Source organism: Myotis nattereri (assembly GCF_964212035.1).
Source record: "Myotis nattereri genome assembly, chromosome: 4".
Lineage (NCBI taxonomy): Eukaryota > Metazoa > Chordata > Mammalia > Chiroptera > Vespertilionidae > Myotis > Myotis nattereri.
Genome location: NC_138079.1, coordinates 38,963,747 through 38,983,513, shown reverse-complemented (window position 1 = coordinate 38,983,513; position 19,767 = coordinate 38,963,747). Strand labels below are relative to the sequence as shown.

Genomic DNA, 19,767 nt, shown 5'->3' with positions numbered 1-19,767 from the left:
TGGAAAAAGCATTTATATCCACAAAAGAAGAGAGGATGGTGGTGTGTTTAAGGTATGCATAACTCACCTCTGACTGAGAGGAACCTGGAAAACTTCTATATTCCTCCTAAAATACACAAAAGCATAAGAAAATGAATAATCACTCCACTTCTGAAAAGCTGCTCTGTAGTGTTCCCAAATGTATGGCCTCGGGTAAAGCTCTCCACTCTCTCTGGGTTCTTCTATGGTGGGTGACTCCATCTCCCCCCAGAAATCAAAGCCTAGAGAACTAACAATCACGTAATGGAAAACCCCTCTGTGCAAGCTTGGTATTTGAGATGCAAGCCATCCTTCCGCCCAACCATTCCCTAAAACTACAGGGATGATGGCAAGGAAACACGGCACGCTCTCGGTAAGAGACAAGATTTGCCATCACAAACCACTGTACATCGAGCTCTCTTGTGCCGAGTGAAGTTGTCTCCCAGACCAAACTGGCCGCTAGCATTCTGGATCCAGATTTGGAAGCGAGAGAGCATCATGCCTGGTCTCTAGCTCCCTGTCTCAATGTTTGAGATTCACAGAGCCCAACAGCCAGGAGTGGGCAGAAGGAACCAGACCCAGAGGCGGCCCAAAGGGGAGCACTTAGCAGACCTGCTCCAGATCCTGCCTCTCCGAGTTCCCTGGGCCCTCCATGCTCATAGAACCATTACAGCAGAGGCCGTAAATGATATGAGGAGGCACCACCTGCCCCTGGGGATGGGGTCTCTCTACCCACACATTAAGGGTACATGTGGATAATGAGGGTTTCTGGCTTCCAGAGTTGAATGAAACAATTGTCTATTCATTTACTGTCTGTCTTTTCTCACTAGAAGGTCAGGCAATGAATAGCAAGATTTCACCTGTGTATCCAATGCTATATCCACATACCTGCCTGGTATGAAATGGACACTCACTCCATTCTATAAATAGATATGGACACCCACACTTTATGTTATGAAAGGTCATCAGATTCCTTCTCTCCAAGAGCCTCTAGTCTCCCATTGCTCTTGTCTGAGCAGCTTTAAACTGAAACTACAAGAAACAGTCAGCTGTTGGTGCTCAGGTAACGTTGGGCTTGTTAAATTCAATAGTTCAGACCGGTGATGCCTTGATGACCTAGCCAGACCTCTTCCCCCACAGCCAGTTAAAGATGTCGTCATTCATCAGCACCTCTAGTAGGGGAAGACCAAAGGATGGAGAAGGGGATGAAGTTTAGTCATGAGATCGGTTCCCAACCCTCTGGAAGGTAATGGGCTAAGAACCGCCCTTCTGTAGTGAGTTTGGAATTCTCTTTGCATCCCTGGTTCTGTCCTTGCTCCACACCCCATGGTTTTTGTAATGAAATGATAGCTCGATATACAGTTTTTATATTCTATAAAAATTACAAACATAGAAATGAATTATGCAACAGGCCGTTACTTATTTCCAAGAACCACCCGAAGTTTGATGCAGGACTGGAATGTTTCACATCATCTTTTTAATGGAGTTGGCCCGCCACCTTGTGGTCAATGTGCAGAGATGCAGGTGGTGATTTACAGGCTATTTTGTAATATTTAAAAATTCTTTCAGAAAAAAAATTTTTTAAAACCTTACCTTACTAAGGTCTCTATTATAAAATAGACATTGTATATTTTCAAAAAATTTGATTTTAAGTGATCCAGCCCTGTCAGTTCATTTAGTTTATCAAAATACCTTATTAATGGCAAATTTTCCAGATAAGCTTATGCAGAGAGGAACCTACACACTTCATCTCACTTACCTGCTACTGCATCATGGAAGGAAAAGACTTTAGGGGTGGGATCCAGCCACCTCAGCTTTCCATCAAGAGAAAACTATTAGGGTTCAAGCCCTCCCCTTCCTTTCTCTAACAACATAAAAGCAGTTGGGAGATACAGACTTTAAAGGGAAGGCCTCACTGAAAAGGATGGAAAGCAGAACACTTTAAAAAGAAGTGTGAGAAAGAATACAGTCAGAACAAGAGGAGTAAAATACTGTATTCCTAGTTTCATTTTGGCCTGTGAAGTTTTAAACAACCACAGCCATCTTTAACAATACCTTTGGATTTGGTTTCTCAGTCATTTGTATATTTGTACAAAATATATATGCTCTATAAAATGTTCCATATATAAAGATCTGACATGTCATTTTTCCACATTAACACATATTGATATTTGGCAATGTACCTAATTCGATTTTAGATAAAGCTAAACTCTTGAGCCCAGACAATCCTGGGGAGGCCCCCTAGGATTCTTAGTCCCTCTCTATTTCTGACATCTCAGTTTCATTTGGGGTTAATAGGAAGTTTCCCACATTTAATTTTTAAAAGAGTGTATAACTTACGTGGATAGGATGTCAAAAAAGAAAAGGCCCCAGGCAGAAAAAGAAAAAGGGAGGAGGGAAGGAAGGAAGGAAGGAAGGAAGGAAGGAAGGGAGGGAGGGAGGGAGGGAGGGAGGGAGGGAGGGAGGGAGGGAGGGAATATTCCAAAATCAAAATTATTTCTGCCACTTTAGTGCCACCTGGTGGCGTAAAAGCCCCGATGCCTGGGAGCATCCCTTGGCCAAGAACTGCTGGATGTAGTGGGTGAAAAGCTAGAGGCTTCAGCGCGGAAAGTGAAAGTGAGACCAGAAGACACACAAGTAAACACTGGAGTTTTCAATCTTTTTAATAACTTTTCAAGTGTTTCTTTGTTTACACCTACATGATATAGAAAGAGCAAGAACATTTTAGGGAGAAATAAGTTAGAAAGTTTAAATATAAATATTGAACTTGAGAACAATTCAGGAAAACATGTTCATACCACTCGGGGCCATGGACAGACCAGGACCTGAGGTGATTTTATTACACAAAGTAACTGGTACCATTTACTAACAAATCAGTTCACAATACCTTCTCCCCTGCATCAGAGGCCGCCAAGTCGGCTCCCACACCCTGGGTCCCGGGGTCCACATCCCAACAGCCTCTTCCTCCTGTCCCTTCTGTGACTAGTGCTGGAAGCGTGCCGTTGAGACAGAAACAAAAAGGACATCGTCACACATCAGCCAGCGGACCTGGCTCTTTTGCACACAGCTGACACATATTTCCAATTAACAGACACTGTGAGATCACATGTATTGAACACGCTCGTATGAGGTGCTGAAATAGCTAAAATAGCGCAGAGACCCTGCCCTCAGGGAGCTTACAGGCTAACGGGTACCACACTGACAAAGGGCATCCATTATCATCCATCGTTTTGTTTTTCTTCTTGCAGAGAGGTGTTCGTGTGACGGTGGTGACACCGAGAAGGTAGACTCTCCATCTCACTTTCACTGAATAGGAAAAAGCCGCCTGGGGAGGGTGAAGTTGAAAACAGGCATCGTGGGGCAGAGCAAGGCTGGCCGGCCCAGAGCCAGGGGCATGGGTCTGCGCCCGGCTCCCCGGTGGCCGCAGGAGAGCAGCAGGCCATACACAAGGCTTAGCGGGAGGGACTCGCCCACAGCAGGAGGGGAACTGGTGTTTAAAAACAATTTCCAAGTGGGTTTTTTTCTCGCAACTCTTGTTTATGCTCTGAATTTATAATACTGTTACTACTGTATGTTTCACCTATAGAAACAGAAATATTTCTACTCCAGAAATATTTTTTACGTACCACCCACAGATGTCACTCCATTCATTAAATCTCTGTTGGTGGGATTATAGGCTCACCTAATACTGATTAAACAAAACCTTCTAAAGCCCTTTCACACGTAGAATTTCATTGGGCCCAGGCCCAATCCAGGACCCTGATGAAACAGATACGTTGTGACTCTGTTTATATATTTTTTCCTCAGTGCCATCTTGAAACTTCATTTCTGATAAAGGAAATACTGTTTTCTCCTTGTTTAAACGAGAGTCCTCTAATACAAAGAAGTTTTTATTTAAGCAGAAATGACTTCAAATTATAGCAGCTAAAAAGTAAGTTCATTTCGCCCAAGCCAGTTAACACTTGTTCATGTATACAGTGAAGGGACATTTTATAAAGACTTTTCTGTCACTAAAATGTGGTTCCACTATTGGGTACTGTTCTTAACTCTTAGCGAGATGCCAAGAGCATAAACAAAAGAATTGGCCATTCTCTCTCTTCCCTTCATAGGAACAAGGACCCCCCGATGGGGAAGGCAGCTGATGGTGGTCACAGGAAGGCAGGAGGAGGGAAGCTAGGCCAGGTCCCTCTGTTCCTGCGGTCAGCTCAGAGGGGACGAGAGGGTCTGCAGAACTTTACAGGGAGCAGACTGTACTCTCCCACCTGAGTAGCCCAGCCGTGGGCAAACTACGGCCCGGGGGCCGGATCCGGCCGTTTGAAATGAATAAAACTAAAAAAAAAAAAAAAAAAAAAAAAAAAAAGACCGTACCCTTTTATGTAATGATGTTTACTTTGAATTTATATTAGTTCACACAAACACTCCATCCATGCTTTTGTTCCGGCCCTCCGGTCCAGCTTAAGAACCCATTGTGGCCCTCGAGTCAAAAAGTTTGCCCACCCCTGAGCTCTACTGAGGCCTGAAACAGAGGGCCTTGCTTGGCCTCTAACCTCAGGTGGGCCTGGGCCTGACTTAGAAGGACACAGTCCTCAGAGTCAAACCCGGGGCTGAGCCTTCAGGTGTAGACCCTCACACAGGGATGGTATTTTGTCCTCATCAATGTTACAAAGAGAATCAAACTCTGCAGCACCACGTTCCAGTCCAGCCCGGAGCTGAAGAGGTCTTTGGGGTACAGGACCCCGCCCATGTGCCCTGCCCTTCCTCTACAGGAAGCCTGATATCAGAACCAGCCTCTTGGTGGTGGTGGCAGATGTCCTGGGAGATGTGGATACCGAAGGGGAGAACGCTCGCTGCCTGCTCTGCGGGGAGGGAAGGCGTGGCCCTGTGCTCTGAGCAGCTGTGCAGCTGAACACGGCCCCTCCCAGCTGTCCCAGGGTGAGTCTGAGAGCAGCAGATCCCTACGTGTATTTTTAGCTAGAACTTCCTTAATGGCATAATGAGGTTCTTCTTTACAGAGGAAATCACCCAGGGCAGTACAACTCCCCTGATGAATCTGGGCTGTGTCGAAATGAAAAACATATGCGCGCGTTCTGAAAATAGAAACCCAGGATTAGATAAAGCAGAACTGAAGAGGGGAAAATAATTACTGATGCTAGTAAAAAAAATGTATAGAATTTTAAAACTGTACCGCTTCCATTCATCTTATTTAACCAATGGTTGTTTGTAGAGAAATTCTAAGACAATTTAATCCTCCAATTTCTAGCTACTAAAAGACATATAAGACCTGGTGGGAGTAAAGTTTTTTATCACCTGAACATAATAAAAATTATAGTTGTAAATATCTTTTCATGCTCTTATATCAGTAACCTTTGGAAAATTAAATCTTTAGCTTACCACTATACATATAACAGTATAATTAGGTTTAGAGACATTACCTAAATCAATTCTCTACATTTTATTTTTCTGTATTTAAAAAATATTGAAACAGTATTTTCATAAATAAATTCTAACCTGAAGTGTATGACATTAATCAAAAATCTTTTGGCACTTCTGCTATGTTTGTTTGTTGTTTTCTTTTAAATATTTTTAATTGGATTTATTGGCATGACATTGGTTAATAAAACTATACAGGCTCCAGGAATACAATTCTATAATACATCATCTATGACCTGTACTGTGTGTTCACCACCCCAAGTCAATCTCCTCCCACCACCATTCATCCTTCCTTTACCCTCTTCTACCTCCTCTCAGCCCCCTTTCCTCCGGTAATCACCATGCTGTTGTCTGTGTCTATGACATTTTTGTTTGTTTTTTTAATCCCTTCACCTTTCTCACCGCGCCCCCTGCCCTCACCTCTGACAGCTGTTCTCTGTTCTCTGTATCTATGAGTCTGTTTCTGTTTTGTTTGTTAGTTTATTTTGTTCATTAGATTCCACATATACGTGAAATCATATGGTCTTTGTCCTTCTCTGACTGGCTTATTCACTGAGCATAAGACTCTCCAGGTCCATCCACTGCTTTTAGCCCCGCCACCACATACGTGTGTGTGTGTGTGTGTGTGTGTGTTCCTACTCTGCTCAGTCCTGTTTTCTCCACTGATGCAGAAATTAAGTTAAAGGTCTTGTTTTCTAAAAAAAAAAAAAAAAAAGGCTGAAAATATCTTTTAAAACTGTATTCAATAAGTTATATCAAAAATTAGTAAGTTTAGGGGGAGGTACAAAGTTTGCCTGGGCAACAGCAATACAACAGCAAAACAATGCACCAGCTAACTATTCTTTCAGTCCTTATCCTTGTAACAACAGAGTCATTATTACACGTAAAAGCTAGTGTATTTATTTTCAGGGTTTTTTCTAATTTTAAGAAATGCATTACGACCCCTTCAAATAGGAATACAGTCGTTGCCTTCATGTTATGCAACCACTACACACACGGGACTGTGTGTCGGCTCATAGCAAAGGCCCGCGTTTCACTTACAAGCAGTAGGCGGTCCTGGCGCGTCACAACTGGGCACATCGGGCAAGGCAGCTTCTGCACACCCCTCCTCAGGGGACTGACAGGCATCGCCCGTCTGGGAGGCCTTCACTGCGACCTGCAGGCTCTCAGCTAAGAAGCAGGAAAACGAAAGTAGGTTTAAAAATAAGTATACGTACCTCTCGGGTACACTTATAGTTGCTCATGTGGAAGATAATACAATAATTCATAAATAATAATGCGAGAATACACTCTGTGCTTTGCATACTCACAACCACAAACCCACCCTGTGTGTGTGTGTATTTTAACATTTAGACCAGAAGTTGGCAAACTATACTTGGCCTGTGTCTGTTTTTATATGGCCCAGGAGCAAAAAAAAAAAAATTAAAAAAATGGTTTTTACATTTTTAAAGAGCCAAAATACATACACATGCACAGACACAGAATAATGTGTTCCAGAAAGTTTAAGTAGCCTGAAAAGCCTAAACTATTTACTATCGAGCCCTTCACAGAAAAAGTTTGCCCACCTGCAATCTAAATCAATGCTTTAAGCATCATGTTATGATAGAGTATTCAATAAAAAACCAAACTTGTATAAAAATATATCACTTTCAATAAATGACTGTGCTGAAAAATTTTAATTAATTTAAATATGATATTGGGCATTAGGATTTTAAGACTTTCTACTCTGAAATGTTAGTTATTCTTCAAAAAGAGTATTTCTCCAGCTGTGGCTGGTGTGGCTTTTTGGTTGAGTGTCATCCTGTGCACCAAAGGTTTGCCAGTCCAATTCCTGGTTAGAGCACATACCCACGTTACAGGTTCAATGTTCTCTCTCACATCCATGCTTCTCTCTCCCTCCCTCTCTCCCTCCTTCCCTCCCTCCCTCCCTCCCCCTTCCTCCCTTCCCCTTTCTCTCTCAAATCATTTTTTTTAAAGAGTATTTCTCCAAACATGCCTTTAAAAAGATTCCCATTCTTCATGATAGACCTACTGGATCACATTCTCAGGGAAGAAAAAAGGGGATTTGCACTTTAAACAAGCACCTACACTTTTAAGTGAAGTTTTTCTATTTACAATAAAAGGTTTTCAACTAGCATGTGGAACAGTATTATTTTGAGGACCCTATAAATATTTCCAAAACAGTGTCCAATGATTTAATTTATCAAATTGATGACCTTCTCTGCTCTATGGGCTACTGGGCATCTGATAACTAGTAAGGGGAGTTCGCAGATTGGACAAGAGAAAGACAGGTAACTAACTGCTCTGCAAGGTAGCACGTGTTCAATGCTAAGTTCTATCACCCAGGTATTAGAGCATTACAAAATGATACAAACTCATGGATACAGAGAACATTTGATGACCGCCAGATAGGAGGGGGCCTGGGGAGCTGGGTGGAAAGGGGGAAGGAATTAAGAAGTACAAATCGCCAGTTACAAAAACAGCCACGGGGATGTAAGTACAGCAGGGGGAATATAATCACTCGGAGTTCTGATGAAAGCACTGTTTCCTGAGCACCAACCACAGTGCACACTGTAGAAGCTCAATACACATTTGATGAACGAATGCGTAAGTCCATCGGCAGACCTCATGTCAGACCATCTCTGTGCCATTCTGAAGACCTGTGCCCTCAACCGGTCTCATATTCCATGATCCCTAAGTTCTCCTCCAGCTACTGTTGAGATGCTAAGGCAGAGCTTGGCAAACATTTTCCGCAAAGAACCAGATTGTAAATATTTTAGTCTTCGTGGCCCATACCATCTCTGTTGCAAGTATTCGTCCTCGCCACGGCAGCAAGAAAGCAGCTGTCGATGTTATGTGCACAGTGGGTGTGGCTGTGTCCCAACTAAACTCTATTTACACAGACAGGCGGTGGGGCGCATTTTGTCTGTGGCCTGTACTTTACCAGCCCTGGGTCTGCACAATAGCACTCTCTCAGGTGGTGGCTGTTTTATCTCCCAAGCTCTTTGGCCCTATTGTCACTTCCAGCCCCATTTCTCACCCCTTAAGTCCCTTTTTACCTTAAAATTTCCCTTACACCACTCACTATTGCTCCTTGTTGCCAGTCACCAACAGACGCCTTGAACAATTTAAGCACCTGGTGCAATTGACCGCCTCCCCACAATCTACTATAAAAACTCTCAGTGAGTCCAATTCCATGAACACAGACCTTCCAATACCCTGGCGTTCCATGGCCTTGTCGTCTACCCTGCCTCAGCCACCAACTCCCACGTTTACACCCTAGACACTGTCATTCTCCACTCGGCAGTCAGAGGGTTTATTTTAAAACACAAAGGAAATCACTCTTCAACTCAAAACTCTGCAACGCTTCCCTCACACTTCGGATGAAATTCAAAGTCCTTACCTCCATCCAGGTAACCTGGGCCTAGTTAACGCTGACTCATCTCCTGCCACTTCCCAGCACTCACATCCCTGTACCTGCACTGTCCTCTGCGCTGTTCCTCAGACAAATCTGGCACTCACCTGCCTCAGGGCCTTTGCACCTGCTGTTTCTATGTCTGGAACATCCTTTTCCCAGATTCTGTTTGGAGTTCTCAATTCCCTGTGTCTGCTCATATAGCACTATAGCAAAGGAGGCCTCCACTGTCCGCCTTCTCCAAAATAAAACCTCCCCAACCCCATTATTCCCTAACCCCCACATCCTGCTCACTGTTCTTCAGAGCACTTGACATAACCTGACGTATTTATTTCCTTACATTTCGCTGTTTCAGGAGAGTCAGGACTTTGTCTTATTGTGCTATATCCTCAGCACCAAGACCACAGCAATGGTAGGTACTCAGTACACGTTTTCTGAAGTGGTCAAACCACGTCCTTTCGGAAGCAACTTACCTTCTTTCAGTGCTGCTGCCAGCAAGGAGGCCGCCTGGGGAGGCTCGCCGGGGTCCGGTTTGATGAGGAGGTGGGGCTCCAGGTGGACATCCTCAAATCCACTCAGTTCTCCCAACTCAGCGTAGATATGCAGCTTCTCCTCCAGATACGTACAGATTTGCTGGTCTTGATTACAGAGTAGTTCTGTGAAATAGCATTTACCAGAGAAGGTTATCACAGGAACCTAGCAGCTATGAGAATCCTCGTGACAAGACAAAGAAGTTGCGGATTAGCTAGCAGTGTGGCCTAACAGGTGAGATAAGCTTGTGGGTGGGACAGATCCAAGTTCAAACCCTAACTGTTCCATTCAGGGACTGCGGCCTCCAGCAAACGACCTACTTCTCTGAGCTGCCAATGCATTTCCTACAAACGGGGTACTCAATAAATGTCCATTTCCTTTCCCAGTCCCCTAATTTCAGAAAAGCTTGCAAAGCTATTCTTGGCTGGGGCTGTTTTCTATTACGACGAAACATTAAGCTGGGGAATGACACTGAGGCGGCTCATCCATACTGAGTGAAACCCACAAGGGAAAGCAATGCAAAGGCTCCAGCCCGCCTTGGTCAAAACCAAACACAGTGGCTCATGTTTCTATTCCTAAACCTCCAATTTCTTTGACCAACTTTCATGCATCGTTTTCCTCTGATCTCAGCATGTCACAGGATTCTTCGAGCTTAAAGGGACCAAACCAGCATCTAATCCAGGGGTTCTCCATCTCTCTGCCTCAGAATCACCTGGGAGAGTTTAAAATACTAATGTCTGCACCCCACCCCCGACAGATTCTCCCTGAATTGGTTGAGGGTGGGGCCCAGGCGCCAGGACCTTGAACAGCCTACCCGCAGTGATTCTAAGGTCCAGCCAAAGATGAGAATCACTGAGTTGACTTAATTTCCAAATTTCATGGACTTGGAAACTGAGGACCAGAGCTCTTGTGTTCCTTAATTACAGTCATACAACTGTGACCTGACAGTGCTGGGCCTTAAAGCTAAACCACTGGACAGCAGTTCTTAGAACCACTGGTGCCACACCACTCACAGTTACTGTTTCATATGTGTCACGTGCAAAAATTTAAAAAATATATTATTTTTTACATTCAATATTATTTTGTATTAGTTTCATGTGTACAACATAGTGGTTAGACAATCATATACTTTACAAAGTGTTTCCCTGATAATTCCAGTACCACCTGGCACCATCCAGAGTTATTACAACATTATTGACTACATTCCCTATGTTGTGCTTTACATCCCGGTGACTATTCTATAACTACCAATCTGTACTTTATAATCTCTTCACCTTTTTCACCCAGTCCCCCACCGTCCTCACCTCTGACAGCCATCAAAATGTTCTCTGTATGTAAAAAATCTGTTTCCATTTTGCTTATTCATTTATATTTTTCTTTAGATCACACATATAAGTGAAGGCATATGGTATTTGCCTTTTTCTGACTTATTTCACTTAGTACAATACCCCTCTGATACAGCCAGGCTGTTGTAAATGGTACGATTTCATTATTTTTCATGGCCAAGTTATATTCCATTGTATATATGTACCACAGCTTTTAAAAATATGTGTTCTTCATCACAAAGGAGGAAGTAGGGAGAGATACACCTTATTTAAGCACTCCCAGAGCCAGTTTTTTTGTTTGTTTGTTTGAGAGTAGTTAGAGTGGGCCTTGCATGCACAGAATTAGATTAATCAGTCAGTCATAGCTTCCCATTCATGACCCCTGGGCTTTCTCACCATCCACGGACACACACAACAACCAGGGAACCGTAGGTGCCAGCACTGTACCTTGACATTGCTGAATTTTGGCCACTCTTGCTTCAGCTTTCCGCCTCTCTTCATCAGACTCACTTGTCCTCCCTTCTTCTTCTTCTGGGCAACTTTAAAAGACAACAGTCAAGAGAGACAACTCAAACCAAGTCCAAGTGCCTTTAGGGTCATTAGAAAGACACCAGAGAGGCAGTAGAATCATTCAAAGAAAAAGTCAACATAAAGAGAATTCAATATGCCCCCTGGCCAAGAGATTTGGTTTTCTTGAGCATGTAAAGGACCTTGCGTAATGTAACAGCCCTCAAAGCCAGCAGCATAGGGAATGGGAGTAGGGTGCCAGGTTGGGTGGGGTACAGTGGCAATGAAGGAATTTTATGTAACATCATTCAAGATCTAATGAATCAAATTACCATGAAAAATGACCACCCCCACTCTCCCACCCCCATTTATAAAAACTGCTTGTGCACAATAAGGAGGAGTAAATTGACTTAGAGCACTTAGATCCACTAATCTAAAAACGTTTATTGAATGATTCTTCAGAATCCAGTCCACAGAGAAACATAAGATATGGTCCCTGCCCTCCAGGAGCTTCCAATCTAATAAATAACATATATACATAGAAAGTGATTATAGCTACAAGGCAGTTTATGACAAGCACCAAATAAATGCTTCAGAGAGCATGTTAAAGAATTTCAGGTAAGAAAGAGCCAATGGAAGCAAAGAGGTGTTCGAGAAGGAGATGGACAGGGGCTGCACCAAGATGGGTAGGGTTGCCGCAGGCAGAGGGGAGGATGGGGGCTGCATGCAGGGAGGCTCGGAGGACAGAGCTGCAGGTGAGGGCCTATCACAGGCAGGTGCAGGGGAGCAGACCGCCCGGGCTGAGGCAGTTTTCATGCAAGGGAGACACAGTTAGAGCATGCTCCCCATTGAACCAGCCACTTCCTAGCGGATGGACAGAAGGAAACGTTACCTCTCGACTGCCTGCTGGATCCGTCTCATCCAGTTATTTCTCTCCTCCTTGGAGTTGGTGTGAATCTCATACATCTCAGGGCCAGCAGAAGAAGCGCTGATCAGAAACATTCCTCTCTCCTCATTAGCAACTTCTCGGGCGATAAGCTTCTGAAGGGAAATAACGGATGGCTTCTGATCCTGCGCAAAATAGGAGGACGTGCAGATGAAACAGCATCCCATCCAAAGTGAGGTCTTTCAGAGCACGTTAGCGAAGAAAAGCAACCGTGTTAGGTAAGTCTTAATATCACTTCACTCTTTTCCCAAGAGCTGAGGAAGTTGGCAAGAGCTCCATGGAACAGTTATGGTGAAGACAGGGTGGGAAGAAAAGATACAGGGAAGTGTTTGTCCTCAAGAATTGGTGGTTTAAAAGGACACCTTTTAAAGAAACTAACCCGTCATTGACCAAAGAGTGTGCATAAGCAATCGCTAAGACTCCCTGTGGGGAGGCAGAGCTTCGGATATAAATCCCAACTCCTTTAATTGCTGCAAGTAAATAAAATTACCTTACAACAAAAAATAAAATAAAATAAAGTAAAAGGACCACTTTTAAAAAGAGAGGACCATCAGAGCACTAAGAAAAAACATCAAAATGCCATAGTCAGGGGTGGATGAATTTTTCTAGAAAGGCAAGGGAGAGGAAATAGTATATCAAATATTATAAAGAGATTGAGAGAGATGGAAGACCTAAAGAGTCCCTTGGATTTGACAGTTAACAACAACACTGTTTCAATAAGGGGACAGATACAGAATCCCAGATACCAAGGAGTGGAATGCAAACATGACAGGCAAGAATGAGGCAGCCAAGCTTTAGACCCCCCTGGCATAACCAGTGTCTCCTGCTATCATAGGAGCAGCAACACAGCTTCCACAGTTCTACCTGTAAATGTGTCTTATTTCCACCAACCAGGGGACCCTTTGGTGGGCAGGAATAGGTCTAATTCATCTTCATGTCTGACACAGTGCTTTGCATGAGCAGGCACTCACTAAATGTCTGTAGAATGAGATTTAGCTTAATTCTATTGGAGGGGAATAGGAAGAAAGTATACAACTTGGCATCCAATCCATGATGAAGTCACCTCTTCTCCCAATATTTCCTGTGAACACTGTTCCCTCTAAGACTCAGGAATTCAGAGATGAATGAGACACTGAATATAGTAATGTAGTGAGGCAGCCGTAGCTGGAAGAATAGCCAAAGGAATGCTGCTGATGTTTTGGGGGTAAATATGAAGACTCTTCCTTGGTTTGTGGCTTCCATCCCTGTTTATAGTGTAGGTCGCAGTAAGTGGTTTTGCTTCTCCCTCATGGACTGAGCGACGCCTTTACCAGAACATGCTGCTCATTGCCTCACTGCTGACTCTAGTGCTGGCTTTGCTCTCCCAGCATCCACAGCCCCACCACATCTGAGGAGGTCTGCAGGCACGCATGGAAGGCCTCTGCCACAGAAGAAGAGGAACCGGAGCTGCCACTGGTAGCCCCATGGTTACAATATATCCACTGTGATTCCACAAGGTGGCTGAGTCTATGGGTGAGCAATTCTATTTGTGATTCCACTGTGATAACAAGACCTGAAGGTCACCTCCTCGTTTCAACTTGCACATCTACATGGCAAGACAACCTCCTACACTCAGCATTCCAGGATTTAGTGAACACATCTGCTTTTTTCCTATTCATTTTATATATCTGAGTCCTACTGCCATTTCCAGCTGAGTCCTCTTTGAAAACAATTATCTTTTAGGGGAGCTATTCCATCCTCTTCCTATTTTTCAGCTGTTTATCTTCTGGCCATTTCCAAATTCATCATGTCTTCTGTAACATGTGGCAAGCATTTACTAAAGAAGTTTGTCCAATAGTACAAGAGACAGAGAATCTCACCTGTGGGTATTAGCATGAAGATAACTTTATAAAATACTCATGTGAGAACCAGGAAATACAGATATTTGCATACTCTTAGCCAATGCATCAACTCCCTCAAGATATTAACCATAAGATATTTATGACACATAGGCTGTGCCAACTAAATGTATATGATGCAACTAAAAAGCATCTGATTGACAGTAGGGTGCACTTGACTCTTTAAGGATAATGCTTCCTCTTTTGCTTCCTGACATCAGCAAGGGCTTAGCTGGCAGCTACATGTTAGGCTAACATCTTCAGGAAACGATATCCGCACCATCTCACTGTTGTCCGTTGCCAAACACATTTTACCCAGAAGAGCTGAGTTGTGGCTGCCTTCAACCTGGCATTTGGTGGGTTGCATCCCTAAAGTCCCATTTCATGGTAAATGTGGTCTATGGGTGGCACAGATAACTCTTCAAGAGGTCAGACAAGAGGGGCAAATCCATACTTCAAGTTATACTAAAAGCTAAACATCACAGCTAGTTCTCAATCCATATACTCTGTTGTTTTATAAACAAAACCGTTGTCCATATGCTGTTCCTAATTCTTTGATCCACCATCTGGTTGTCTGGCCGATAGTACCACCCGAGGAGGCAGGATTTGCTTCTTCTTTCGGTCTTTGGTTTTGAGGAACCCTGGTTTCTATAAAGCAGGGATGTAAATGTGTTTTCTCGCCAACCACAGGTCAAACGGCCCACTCATTTACTCTGCTTTCTTTCAGAGAACCCCGTAACAGCCGAGAGGGGTTGCTGGACACATCAGTAGGGGGTCATGACATTTGCAATACATATAATTCAAACAGATCAGGAAATTGGGGATGTGGTAAAAGCCTCTGGTTTTCTGCTGGTGTCACTTTGGGAGAGCATCTCTGGACTTTATACAACTTGCACACTCTGTGATCAGAGGCAATGTGCTGAACGGTGCAGAAGCCGATTGATTGCCCCAACCTGACAAGCCCCGACAGGCAGGTGAGGCACTGTTCCAGCCTCTTCCTCCCCAGGACCCCCCACTGGGCAGGCATGCTTCTTGTTTACTCTGAGCAGCATAAGCTTTGAATTTGCCAAAAACAGGTGGAAATGATGGTATCCGCTGATGATACCTGAACATCCTATCAGTCAATGGATGATAATCACTAGCGTTTTAGAGACACCATCATGCTGTCCACCTTGGTCCTGCACCTCAGATTCTTTCCTCTACCAGGGCCTGGTGCTCCATGATGCTGACAAGGAGTTAACTGATGACATCTTCCTCCTCTAAATGAGTCATTTTGGACCACAAGATGCTGCATAAGAAATGATCTAAAACTCTGGCTTTATTGCTAATCTACTCTTCTGGCAATGAGGTTAACATAGCATACTACAGAGATAACTATTATAGGAACAGCCTCCATCATTAGTAACCATTATAGTAGAAATAACAGGAATCTTTAAACTGGAGATACCAGGATGGTGTTCTCTTGTTGGACAGAAGGAAAGTCATGACAGTTATGAACGGGGTTAGCAACAGGTACAGAAGACAGGCAGCAAGGTACCAGAAGTGACCAACATTAACATGTGAGTTTCTGGGAAGCCAAGGGGGTGGGTATTTGGAGGAAAGACCTAGAGAACCAGATGGCAGAGGGTCACGGCAGGGGGGAGGGAGTTATGGCAGTGCCTGTTCACCAGCCAGTACCAAACTACTGCAATCTTTTCATAATTGAAGAGGTTAATGGGGGGGGGGGAACCTATATCATAATTTCAACAATAAAGATTAAATTATATATATATTCATAATTGGTTAAACTGCTGAGCCAGCTAACTATCTATCCTAGCTGTGATAACTCAACATTCATCATGTTGCTTAAATCCCATTAGATGTTTGTTACTAAACACTGTAGTCATTAATTACAATGGGAATATAACAGGGGTATATTCTCACCCATGACTATATAATGTCACCAGGAATGTCAGGAATTTTTCAAGGAGATGTGGGATTAAACATGCATCACGTGGTCATATACTTACAACAGCTGCAAAGATGTATTTCTGGTCTTTTTCTTGTAAAAAGAGCAGCACATCAGTTAGAAGTAGCGCTAGGATATCTTCAAAGAAAAAAGCTTTGTTAGTAACAATGAAGCAAACCACAGTTCAAATGCCGACATTAAATATTTAAAAAAATAAAAAGACTTTGTCTAGTTATGAAACTTTGATAAAAATGCCTGCATTATGATAGCCAACGATATTTTATAGATAACTTAACAGACAAGCTGTATTTAGGTATGCATGTTTATGTGTGTCACTGTAAGTATTGCTAAATCTCCAGCAAATTTAATGTTGTAACTTTTACAAAGGAAGAAAAATATCCAATTAAACAAAAAGTTTTAATAGAATGGTGCAAGCTCTTTCCTTTATGGGAAAAAGGAAGTGCTAATTAAAAATGTTAGAGGGCAGCTTCTGCCTCAAATTATATATTAAAATCTGCTATTTCGTTCCATCTAAATCCTATACTTCCCTTACAAATTGTTCACAAGAACCCATCTTCTCTATACCACTGATAGTTCTGACAGAGCTACCAAACTAATGATTCTGCAAAATGGATCAAGAGCAAATGATTGGACACACAGGATCTATAGCCAGTGCTTAATATCTTAGTTTGGTTAATGTTCTAATTGTGGTTAATGTTGAGGTGCCACATGGCAAGTTGCTGATCAACAAATCCCATTCTGGTCATTAGTGGCAACCACCAGCGAAACTTGACAGTCCTCCAATAGGATTAACAACCTCTCGGTGTTTACCTGAGTGCATTAAAAACAAGGAGAGCAGACCAGAGGCTCTTAGCCAGGCTGCGCAGCAGACTCACCTGCAAGCTTTTAAACACCTCTATACTTGAGCTTCACCCCCAGACCAATACGCTCAGAATTTCTGGGGGGAGATAAGCAGTAGTAAGTTTTTTAAGCTCCAGAGGCGATTCTAGCGTGTGGCCAGGGTTGAGAAAGCCTAGATCAGGCAAGATGCTAGCTACAGAATCAGCCCCTAAGAATATGAATAAACTGTTCTAGACTCAGACCAGATTAGTGGAGTCACGTTAATGCTGTTCGTACTGAGGAAGCATCTACAGCAATGTAAACGTGTCTATTTTTTGCAATATGTTAGTCAGTACCGAACGTGACATTCAGAGTTCACCCCTCCCCACCCAGTCCTGAGCTGGTTGTGCAGGTGTACCACCCCACTTTAAATCACATTTGCCAGATTAACATTTGTGTGCCAACAATTAGCAGAATTCTGAGTTCCTTTGATTCAAACATCACAAACTTGGGCAATCAAGACATACATAAGGGCTTTCGCTTAGAGCTGCAAATTGCCACTAAAGGCTCGTAGACTGGCCACATTGCCTATGAATGTTCACAACTTGATCCTACAGGAATTTTCCCACTGACCCAGGGCTTGTGCCTACATTTCTGAACGATTTATCTTTTGAAAATCTGTCCTCTGTTACATGAATATCACGTGTGAAAAAAGGGAGAAATCGGTCTGGGAGTGCCACAGTACCTTTGAAACGGCCCGTAGCAGTTTTCCAAAAAACAAGGCCGTCATGTAATAAAGTCCTCTCTTTGCTTATCAGTGCCTGCTTCCTAAACACATCGCCGTTTTTGAGCTTGGTGTATGTTTTGTTTTCGATCTTACTTAGGATCTCGAGCCATTTTTGGTTTTTCTCATATTCGCTGACTTTTAAATCCACTGCTGCTATCATGTCTCTTATTAGGCAAAGAGCTTTGCATAAGTCTTTATGTTCTTCTGTGTTTTCTGCGTGGGAAAAAAAGAAAGAAACGCGATACAATAAGCCAGAGAGCTAAGGGAGACAGTGTTTTCCTGTACTTTTAAATACAGTTAAATGTATCATCCAAGCAGCAAAAGTCTCTGAACAAAAATGTTGGATTAAATTCAAATACCACATTATCACTGTGCACCCTCCTCCCAAAAGAACAGTTAAGATATTTAACTATAAAAGATTTGCATATCAGATGTGCTTCAGCTGAAACACTGTGAAAATAGGATGTCTGGTTTCTAGAGACTGGTTTGACCTTCCTCCTAGAGCAGGGAATGTCTTATATACAAGGTGGGACAAACGTAGCCACAGTTGTGAGAATGCAAAACACAGTGTTTATTTCTGGATTATGATTTATTAATTATTTTCTATAGGAACAAGGTGGGGCAAAAGCATCTACAGTTGTGAGTATGCAAAACACAGCGTTTATTCTTGGATTGTTATTTATTAATTATTTTCCATCAGAATAACTGTAAACCTATTTTTGCCCCACTGTGTATACTAAGTTAGGCCTTCCTTTTACCTTCCCACACACAGGTAATCAAGTTATCCCCACACCAAGCTTCTCAGAACTTAACCAAGCCACAGGCCTAGGTTGAAGTCCTTTCATAAATTAGAGCTTCAAGGTGCCTTGAATGGGCCTTAGACTCAATTGCTTTCTTGGATCCCTTCCTCCATAAAAATAATACTCAAAACTACATTTTACAAGTGCATTAGCAGGAAGATAAATATGTCAATAATACATATTAAACATTTTTTGAACTAAAAAAACCGGACCATGGCACTGTGCCTAGTGGCTCATGCCAACAGAGGAGATGATCACCGAGTCTAGTTGTTATTCTTTAAAACACTGGCCACCTGATCTTATCTCTGGATTATCTTAAGCAAAGGCTCTGGAGGAGTTTCTGGATCAGCCTCCTGAAACTCCAGATAAAACCAAGTGTAGCTATTTTCTATATTTGAGGATTTAAAAAACCACCTAGTTGATGTTTATTGAGGCAAAATGAACTGAAGGGGAAAGTTTCAGGAGGTTAGAAGTTTCTAAAAGATGAGAAAAAAAATTGGCAGAGAACAATCAAAGATTCTCTAGAGCCTACAGCAGCAGAAATAAACACGAAGGAACAGCAGCCAAGTGGGATGAGAACAAGGACTCCAAAGGGCCTAAATGTTTTGAGTTCTAAATGTGCTAGATACATGAGGATCTGTCAGAAAAGCCAAGGAAGAGATGCAGACATTCATCTTCAACAAAGAGTCTTTCTCATTGCCCGTGAAAGGACACACCTCACTATTTTACTACGCCTACTGCCCACTGAGCAGCACACACCCTGCCCCCCACCAAAGTTCTTTCTAAAGAGCATATTTCATTGTAGCAAAGTTGAGTAAAGAAAGTCAATCTTGAGTGACAAGAGGTAAGGCCAAGAAAAGGCTCAAAGTCTTGACCTTCAGGGACAAATTACTATCTTACAATAGCTTGCTGCTCAAAGTCTAGCAGCATCAGACTCACCGGGGAGTATTGTTAGAAACGCATACCTTGGGTTCTGTCTCAGGCTAACTGAATCAGAATCGACATGTAAGCAATCCCCAGGTGCAGGGTAACTCCTAATGAAGTTTGAGAAGCATTGCCATAATAGAGTCATGTGAACCATGTTCTCAGCAGCCAGAGAGAGAGACTGACCATTGGGAAGGTCGGACCCAAGGCGTGTGTGAGGAGCCATGTGTCGTAATTATCACGGTTGACACACGCTAGGGAATCACTATTATTCATTCTCCCAGGAATGTGGCATGGGATGATTGTTGGAGCTGACTTAATGCAATCTGACAAATGTGAGTCTGTGAGGTATTGTATATATGAACATCATACAAACTAAAAGTCTCGATTTTGTCTTCATTCTTTTGCTGAAAACAAAA

General features: G+C 42.9%; 1 protein-coding gene across 2 annotated transcripts in view; it reads right to left on the bottom strand.

Annotated features, from left to right (window-relative positions):
• The window catches only part of ARHGEF28 (Rho guanine nucleotide exchange factor 28), a 264,926-nt gene that overhangs the window by 34,058 nt on the left and 211,101 nt on the right, over window positions 1–19,767 (bottom strand). For both annotated transcript variants that reach the window (XM_081090556.1, XM_081090557.1), the window contains 8 exons: window positions 17,583–17,837; window positions 16,059–16,135; window positions 12,119–12,297; window positions 11,167–11,258; window positions 9,337–9,519; window positions 6,490–6,618; window positions 2,906–3,006; window positions 68–106 (listed from right to left, as the gene is read on the bottom strand). In XM_081090556.1, the coding sequence (XP_080946682.1) occupies window positions 68–106; window positions 2,906–3,006; window positions 6,490–6,618; window positions 9,337–9,519; window positions 11,167–11,258; window positions 12,119–12,297; window positions 16,059–16,135; window positions 17,583–17,837 (1,055 nt within the window). The remainder of the gene's footprint in view (window positions 1–67; window positions 107–2,905; window positions 3,007–6,489; window positions 6,619–9,336; window positions 9,520–11,166; window positions 11,259–12,118; window positions 12,298–16,058; window positions 16,136–17,582; window positions 17,838–19,767) is intronic.